The sequence below is a fragment of the Glycine max genome, chromosome 15 (assembly GCF_000004515.6).
Source record: "Glycine max cultivar Williams 82 chromosome 15, Glycine_max_v4.0, whole genome shotgun sequence".
Lineage (NCBI taxonomy): Eukaryota > Viridiplantae > Streptophyta > Magnoliopsida > Fabales > Fabaceae > Glycine > Glycine max.
Genome location: NC_038251.2, coordinates 49,887,387 through 49,896,941, shown reverse-complemented (window position 1 = coordinate 49,896,941; position 9,555 = coordinate 49,887,387). Strand labels below are relative to the sequence as shown.

At 33.8% G+C, this 9,555-nt stretch overlaps 1 protein-coding gene across 5 annotated transcripts; it reads left to right on the top strand.

The window, feature by feature from the left end:
- Positions 1-3,056: 3,056 nt before the first annotated feature.
- LOC100170730 (peroxisomal glycolate oxidase) lies at positions 3,057-8,567 on the top strand. 5 transcript variants are annotated; one of them, XM_006596869.4, is made up of 12 exons: positions 3,057-3,488; positions 4,284-4,460; positions 4,615-4,739; positions 5,215-5,261; positions 5,558-5,635; positions 5,727-5,851; positions 5,976-6,042; positions 6,128-6,190; positions 6,687-6,756; positions 6,843-6,943; positions 7,036-7,140; positions 8,120-8,567. In XM_006596869.4, the coding sequence occupies exons 2-12, from the start codon at positions 4,324-4,326 to the stop codon at positions 8,315-8,317; spliced, it is 1,116 nt and encodes a 371-aa protein (XP_006596932.1). In that variant the 5' UTR covers positions 3,057-3,488; positions 4,284-4,323; the 3' UTR covers positions 8,318-8,567.
- The last annotated feature ends 988 nt before the right edge of the window (positions 8,568-9,555 follow it).

Sequence of the window (9,555 nt, the reverse complement as noted above, 5' to 3'; positions counted from 1 at the left end):
AAGGTGTGGTGCTGTGCCGTCGGTCCATGGTCCTTCTAAGTTGATCCTGTGATTGTTTGCAGGAGCAGCGTGGTAGGGGTGTGGAACTGGTATTGGGTTTGCATTTGAGATCGGAGTGGCAGGGGGAAAACGGTTCAGGAGTTCATCTATCTTTAGATTCATGGAGTGCATGCTCTCGTCAAGACGAGTGAGGACAGCCTCGAGGTGAGTCAAAGATCCTTCGTGCTTGCTTGTGTTGGACATGGAAGGGAATGGGTGTTGTGGACATGGTTGCTGGTGGTTGGCTGTGTGGAAAGAATGACTAGGGAAGGGGTGGTGGTAGTGGAAGGTGGAAGCTCCGTACGGCGAGTGGCAATCATGGACGGCAGCCATGGAAGCTTCGTATGGTGGTTGCTGAAATGAAGGAAGGGTTCTCTCAGGATCGAACAAGCTCAACAAACGTTTGCGGGTACTCTCAAAATCAATTCCAAGGGATTGAGCTGGATGTACAAAGGGATGAAGGGTGTGCGGCAACGAAGGTGTGTGGAGATGGGTATGACAGCCATGGAAGGCGGCCATGGACTCTCAACGAAAGCATCAATGTTATACTTGGATTTCGAGGACCAAGTGCCTCCCAGAAATTGCAGAGAAGAAGAAGATGAAAGTAGCGTATATTCTCATTCCTTTGAACACCTTATTACCAGCTATTTATAAGGCAAGGTTCTTAACAGAATATAGAACCCTCTAACAGAAACTTCTAACAGAATCCTAACAGCATTGACACTTCCTAACTAACTTCCTCGCTATGAATGCTTCATGCAGCAGGTTGCATGCTTTCCTTATGGCCTGCGCACGTAGCTTCCCATTCATAACAGTGGTGGAGCAGCATCTGAGAACCCGTTTCCATTTGCATCTGCATTCCCTGACACGGAAACAACAAGAAGACGCACTGCAGTTCCACCTTTGTGCTGATACATGAAGGGCTCCATTGGTAGTAGCCCAAGTTGAAGAAAATGAACGAAAGCTTGCAGGTATCAGTTGAGAAGCTACAGGAAGTTCATGGGGCAACATTGACCCCTGATGAAGCACCAAGTTGATGCCACTATTTGCCATAACCATACAACCTTGTTAGACAACAACTTACCTTCCTCGTACCCCTCACTGTCAAGTACCCTTTTGCCTTTTTTTCCATAGAGGCAATTTTACAAACACATGGTTGGCATTTGACTTAGACCAACAGAAGATGCCCACCAACCTAACTATGATTAAAATGATTCTTAGTAAGACACAATCTATCTTACAAGACAAACACAATCTATATTACCATTCAAAAGTACAAAGGATGTTAGGAAAATTTTAAATTATGAGAAAAAATTATTTTTAAAGTAATGTTATCTACAAATCTTTCTAATAAATATATAATGAAAGTATTAAAGAAAAAATAAATATCTCAAATATCTTGAAAATATTAAATATATTTAAGATATGATATTTTAAAATTGTTCTTATTTTTTTAAAAAATAAATCCATTGATAAAAATAAAAAGAGCTTGAATTGAAAACTTGTAGAGGGTGTTGCTGGGTCACCTCATTCATTATTCATTTGAATTTTGGAGTGGGCTCAGCTAAATTTTGTAGTACTTTTCGTGACGCTGCATGCACAGTGCACTGTACACTTATCTAATCCGCAAATAGTTTTTATCAATTTATTGCGCTTTAAGGTAGGTTCTCGTAATCGTTGCCATTAATTCATGTTTCAAAATCTATAGTCATTGCAATAACGTAATTAAATAAAATAATATTATTATTTATTTATAATAAAAAATAATTAAATTATTATTTTTTGTTGTGAATATTTTTTGATAAAATAAAAAAATATTTTTATTCATACTCTCAAGGTTTTTTTTTTAGAAAAAAGATTGAATGAAATAAAATAAAGTAAGTTCTACCATATTTCATCTTATTTTAAAAAGTTGCACTATATTCTAAATCTATTTAGGGTTGGAAAATATAATGATAAGTTTTAAGGTTTGTAAGCATAAATGATTTTTTAATAGCTTCCTATAGAATGATTTTGGTTTATTTTATATTCTATTTTTTTATTAAGTTAAAATAAACCTAAAAAGACAAAAATATTTATTTAGGTTAAATTAATATGTATGTCCATATAATTTCGTTAATATTTTTTAAAATGAATCGCCACAATTTAAAATTTGTACGGGATTTTAAAAGTTTTTTAAGTAAATGAAAAATTAAAAGAGATAAATACACAAGGACAGAAAAAGAAGGTACAGGATTCAGGACTCCGAAGTTTGATAATAACTGCACGAGATCTTTCACCTTTAATTTTTTTTGTTTTATGTTAGTAATATATTAGGGTTAGGGTTGATGTGTTGAATAAAATATCAGCCCTTGGATCTTACCTTCAGGGTTCAAATTGGAACTGCAGATGAACGAATTCCGAAAAAGAAAGGGATGACAATTTAATCAGAATCTTGGAGGCAGACGTAAGATATGAGAAAATTGACATATGTGGCTGAATTGCAGTCAATAAAATTTGATATTCTCATATTTATATATCAAAACATTATCTTAAAAAAATGGTACTAGCATACGTCTTTCCTTTTTAAATCACTTACCATGATAGCAGAAGCAACTTAATCTATGTATATGTGGTTTAAAACTCATTCAGAATGAAAGAATCACGTTTGAGACGTAAAAATATAATTTTTAGTTTTTTGTAAATCACATGTGAAATATAAAAAAAAACTTAAAATCAAACACACCATAGTAAGTAAGAGAGTCAAACTCAATTACTTGAACATGACACTTGAGATGTGGTATATCTTCTAATACATGTCTTTCATTTCTACGAATTAAAAAAAAAACGCTAATAGTAATCATGTAATTTTTGAAAATGGGTAAATTTACAGTAATGACATATGTTTTCTTAGCAAGATGATAGATGCTACTGCATTTTTTACATTATCTATAGGCTTATAGCCTAATCCACTTTTACCACTCCTTCATACAAGGGCAATATCACATGATGAGGGTACTACTATTCTTCTGTTTTCAGGACTCCAAACAGATATGAAAAAGATAGGAACAAATAAACAGTTTCTCTCATATATATTATTTTTTTTGCTTTTTCATTATTTAGAGATGGAAATGATAATGGAGAAAGAAAAGAGTGCTGTGAAACACACAAGGTGTTTGTGGCTGAGAAGCACCTCACTTAGTTGATGAGATTTGGTTCAAAATAATGCTCACCTCCAAAAGCTCATCCACTTGGAAAAAAATTCCAATTCTCCTTTCTTTTGCACGTATACACGTTACAACAAGTTCTTTTTTTTTAGGCCCATCTAACTTTGTCTCTATTCCACCAAGTATTTATCAGCCCTTTGCTGTTTTCACTTCACTTCCGTTCTGTTTCTATTCCTCACTAGGAGCTCCTCTCCACTGGTTCTTCATCTGCATGCACACAGTTGCATAGTTTTGGAAACCAAGGTCCACTTTTTGTTGCTCATCAGTTATGTAGTTTGTTTCCATGCTCAAACATGCCATCACTTCATGTGGCCTTTATAATCATTCTTCAATGCTCAATATGTCATCAGACTCTAGCAGGATTGGATAGTAGTGTTTGTGTTGTGTGTATGAATGGATTTCAATCTCAGTTGTGTTTGTCAAACTGATTTTGTGTATGAATTTAAGGCTGAACTAAGTTTTGTGATTGGATAGCTCATAGCATCAATCTTCTTTTGCATCTGTTTTTTTCTTTTTTTTTTGTTACTCCTTTTTATGTATATATATACATGCTGTTCTTCCCTTTTATGTATCATGCTTTTGTAGATTTTTTAGAAATCTTCAGCCATGTAATGATGGGGGGAATACTGTGTTGAAATGTTAGTAAAAAACCGTAGCATGTAACTTTGTTTTTCTTGTTGCCAGAGTTTTTCATCATGTAACTTGTTTCCATCTTATACTGCCACTATTTTTTCTTTTAAGTTTTGATTTCCTTTTGAAATTCAACATTGTAGCATATCCAAAGTGTTTATTTTTTTTCTCTTTAATCCAAAATCTGGGAAATTTTAGGAAAATTTTTCAACTTCTAATTATTTATTTATTTGAAAATTTTCACAGCTGAATCTGCCACAAAATTGATTATTTAGATTTTTCCGAAGATTTTGGATTGGCATAGTAGTTCTCTTCCTATATCAACACATACTAGGAATATCTTAAACTTTGTAGCTACAGATTGTGATGAAAGAATTGATAGCTGATGATATATGTCTTTTTATCTAGAATTCCTGAAGAAGGGTAGCATCAACAAGCAGTTCTGAAAATGGAGATCACCAATGTCAGTGAGTATGAGGCTATTGCAAAGCAGAAGTTGCCAAAGATGGCGTTTGACTACTACGCATCTGGTGCAGAGGACCAGTGGACTCTGCAAGAGAACAGAAATGCCTTTTCCAGAATTTTGTAAGATTTTTTCCCTGCTTATTTTTACAGGAACTACTAAATCTGTTCCTTAGTTAATAATTATCAATTGTGTTCCTTAGATATTCATATACCTGTATTTCTAAGAATACAAACAAATGTTGATATAATGAAAATATGTTTGATTAATATACAGGTTTCGGCCACGTATTCTTATTGATGTGAGCAAGATAGACTTGACAACTACTGTCCTAGGCTTCAAAATATCCATGCCAATCATGATTGCCCCAACAGCCTTTCAGAAAATGGCTCATCCTGAGGGTATAATTGTTTGTCCTTTACATTCTCTTGGATTAGTAAATTCTTAGTTGTGGTATTACAATATTGTGTGCATTTTGCCAAAAGGAAGACTGGAAGAAGATAATTCCATACTTTCTAATTGTGTATTGGTTTAATGAGTAAGCACAAAAACATGTTTCATAGTTCTGTTATATGATTCTATTTGTTACACGCGTAGAAATTATACAGGAGTCAAATGTGATTGAACATCGGTAATGCTGAAAACATTATTATCATCTAGTTCTGATAAATGGATAATAGCAAAATCTGTGGCTTTTTTATTAGGAAAACTTTACAATAGGGCAGGAGCAATTAAATTCGTGGATAATAACATTTAAATTCGTTGACATTTATAAACTAAATTGTTTAATTCCAAGTCTCCTTTGCAAACACTTCTAAACCAACAACCAAGAGCATGGATTTTATGTTGGATGATACATATGCTTGTTTTATGCAGGAGAATATGCAACAGCAAGAGCTGCATCTGCTGCTGGAACAATCATGGTTCTTCTCTTTTATGTTCATATTCCTCTTAATTAGGGAACTAGTAGTGCTTCACTTGATTAATCACCACATATTCTGGAATCAATGATTCAATTCAGCATAGACAACTTTGTAATTTGCAATTGGTGGATTTGCTGAGCATGTGTTATCTGCTCCCTTGTACATCATGCCAGAACATTTCATTCATGAACACTCCAATTAACTTCATGAGATTGTATGCTTGTAAATTTTATTTGTTGTTAATCAATGATAAGCTCTATGTTCTTTAGTGATGAGTAACATTTTGGTTCTTTCAGACTTTGTCCTCATGGGCTACTTCCAGTGTTGAAGAGGTGGCTTCAACAGGACCTGGCATTCGCTTTTTCCAGCTATATGTAAGCTTTCATTCAATTCCATTTTACTGTTTATTTGAACTTTTGGTACAATAGTGTGTTTTACAGACATGATTTGTTCTCCTTACTTTAGGTGTACAAGGACAGGAATGTGGTTGCTCAGCTTGTGAGAAGAGCTGAAAGGGCTGGATTCAAAGCCATTGCCCTTACTGTTGATACCCCAATACTAGGACGCAGAGAAGCTGATATCAAGAACAGGTACAACTCTGAACTCTTCCACTTCAACCTTGTTATATCACTTTCTCAATGAATATGATTATCTTTTCTTCAAGTTTCAGCCTTATCCTGTCAATTATAATCAATAATAAAATGCCTGTTACAGATTCACATTGCCGCCATTTTTGACATTGAAGAACTTTGAAGGATTGGACCTTGGAAAGATGGACAAAGTAAGATGAGTTATGACTGAATTATTTCTGTTGGTCACTTTTCTTTCCTTTATCATTAATTGAACAGTTGTCTTGATCCTTTCAGGCTGATGACTCTGGACTTGCTTCATATGTTTCTGGTCAAATTGATCGTACTTTAAGCTGGAAGGTATGTTAGATAATCAGATAAGGCATTTTATTTTTCCTTTGTAGTTATTATCTTGTTCAGTAAGCAAGATTTTATTAAAGGGAAATGAATTTAATTAAAATGCATTGAGAACATAAAGGTTTTTTTTATAATGCCATCTAATCATAGATTGTCTTGTGTGTAAAATTGTTGACTTGTATTATAATTACTTTAAAAGCCATGCTCATAACGATTTCTAATTAGTTTGACAGTATAAAAAATCCTTAACTGCATTGTTAGCGTGAAAATTAAACTGAAGTCGAATACAAGTGACAACTTCATTTGCCCAATTCATTGATTTGATTCATAATTTGCTTGCAAGATAATATTCCTGCATCCCTCAGAGGAATGTAGAGTAATAAGTTCAACTAAATTATAGTTTACATTTAGTTTCTTCATTTCTTATGTATACATATGGAACTTTCAAGGTTCCACTTAATAGGGTCCACCATCTAAATAATCCTTGTTAATTTTGTAGGATGTGAAGTGGCTTCAAACAATCACCAAACTGCCAATTCTGGTGAAGGGTGTGCTGACTGCTGAGGACAGTAAGGAAAACCAAAAAGCCTGTTTTCACTTTCATATGTTCTCCCTCTTTGAATATTTTATTAATGCCTTCATTTCAACATGGCAGCAAGGATAGCTATACAAAGTGGTGCAGCTGGAATTATAGTGTCCAATCATGGAGCTAGACAACTTGACTATGTTCCAGCCACCATATCAGCCTTAGAAGAGGTACATCAACTTTGAGTTACATCTTAGTCACCTTGAAACTTATACACACTCATTTTAAGGCTGTTATATATATTTCTGTTATTGAAACTTAGGTTGTCAAAGCTGCTGAAGGTCGCCTTCCTGTATTTTTGGATGGTGGTGTTCGCCGTGGAACTGATGTCTTCAAGGCATTAGCACTAGGTGCCTCTGGCATATTTGTGAGTACTTCATGACCTTTTCCAAAAGCTTAGTATAATTCTTGGCTTTTTTCATATTGGGATAACATTTTCAGATATTAGTTCCCTATTAATTGTTTGTTGTTATACACATATATTGTCATTTATTGCAAGAGCCGACCACGAATTTGGATCCCATGTCCATGTTATTTACTACCATGAAAATAGATTGATGGAAAGTGATGAGATAGAATAGAATGAAGTAAAATACAACATCATGGAATAAAATTTCCATTTTATTATTTGAATATGTTATGATGGAATGAACAAAATTCTTATTCCCTGTCATTCCTAACAAATTTAGGAAGGTAAAGAATGAAATAAGATAAAATAAGGTTATATTCCATCCTCATTTTATCATTCCAAACAATGAAACAGAATACCATCATATTCCATTTCTCACATTTTATTCTTTTGCAACAATTCAAACAAAACCTATATAATAATGAATCCTACATTATACTTATTTTTATTATAGGTTAAACTATTCATTTGGTTCTTATAGTTGTCTCTTTTATATTTTTTAGTCCTTATAGTAGAAAATTGTAAGCTTTAGTCTTTGAACAATTTTTTGTGATAGTTTATCACCACCAGAAAATTTTGGTAGCAGATATACACTGTTAGAAAGTGCTCCCTGATATTAGCAATGAAAACCAAAACTTAGCTTTTATGCATATGTAGGAACTAAAACTTGCAATTTTCTCATATAGAGACAAGCTAAAACTTAAAAATAAAGACAAGTGTGAGACCAAACCTTAACACACTATTTAACATATTAATTTTAACACACTTTTATTACTAGGTGAAATTCATTCAGGGGCCACTAAACAATGTGCATCCAACACTATGGGTGTGCATCACACACATACACACAAAACACACATATATTAGTATAAATACTCCTAGCAATATGTCATCTTAACCTTATATAAACTAAGTGTAACAAACTTTGTTCTGTCAGATTGGACGCCCTGTGGTGTTCTCCTTGGCTGCTGAAGGAGAGGCTGGTGTAAGAAACGTGCTGCGGATGCTACGTGAGGAGTTTGAGCTAACCATGGCCTTGAGTGGTTGCACCTCACTCAAGGATATCACTCGTGATCACATTGTCACTGATTGGGACCAACCTCGCATTCTTCCCCGCGCATTGCCAAGATTATGAAAAATTTGCTCCTCATTTGAGCCAAGTTTGTATAATGTGGTGCAGAACAATGGAGGAAACAGTTCTATATGTGTTTCATGAACCTCCTTTCTTTTCCTTTTTGGAGAACTCATTTAAGGTTGTATTTGGAAAACTCTATGCTTAATTTCTTTTAAGCATTATATGATGATACTTGTGTGACTACTGCTGCTGCTGCATTAATTCACTCATTGTATATTCTTAATTTTGAGAAATTTATTAACTTTCTCTATGTTGTTTTTTTAGTTACCATGACATTGATATGAAATATTCCCTCTAAAAAACATGGCTGATTACCTTTATTGTATCCCCCCTCCAAACCATATTATTTCCATTGACAAGGCTCGAATTCCAGACTTTATTTAAGAGATGAAGTCTAATTTCACTAAAACCAAAACATGTTGATTCTGTAGGTTGCTTTTCTTAAACAAAATTTCTGGTATTTATAAATCTCATTAAAAAAATTCGTATCGTATAAATACACTTCGCTTAAGTTTAATTTTTATATGGTACACTTGACTGCTAAATAAAATTACCTTATTTATTATAAATTTTGACTTAGTACGTGAAATCTCTATTTTTTAAATCTTACAGAAACTTGATTATATATTATTATATTTTATACATTATCTATATTTACTTTTTTTTTTTACTGAAAGAAATCTACTTCATTTCATTCAAAACAACATACTGAATACAATTGGAATGTAATCAAAGTTGTGGATGCTAGCATAAGACAATGATGCTCTAGCTAATTTGTGAGCAACATTGTTGACTTGCCTCCTTACAAAACTCGCCAATGAGTTTGGAATAAAATGTAAAACCTCTCTACACTTTGTTAGAATGATGTGTGTTGGATCGAGTGGCCTCAGAATAATTAAGAAGGGGGGGTTGAATTAATTTTTCCTAAACAATTACTAATTAAAAAATTACTTTTTTAAGATTTTTACTAAATTGTTAAGAGAATGAGGAGTAGAGGAGAAACTTAACAGAAAGTGAAAGCGGAAATTAAATGCACAACGGAAAGTAAAAGAGTAGGGAAGAAGGAAACAAACACACAAGAATTTTTATACTGGTTCGGCAACAACCCGTGCCTACCTCCAGTCCTCAAGCGACCTGCGGTCCTTGAGATTTCTTTCAACCTTGTAAAAATCCTTTTACAAGCAAAGATCCAAGAGGGGTGTACCCTCCCTTGTTCTCTTTGAAACCCTAGTGGATGT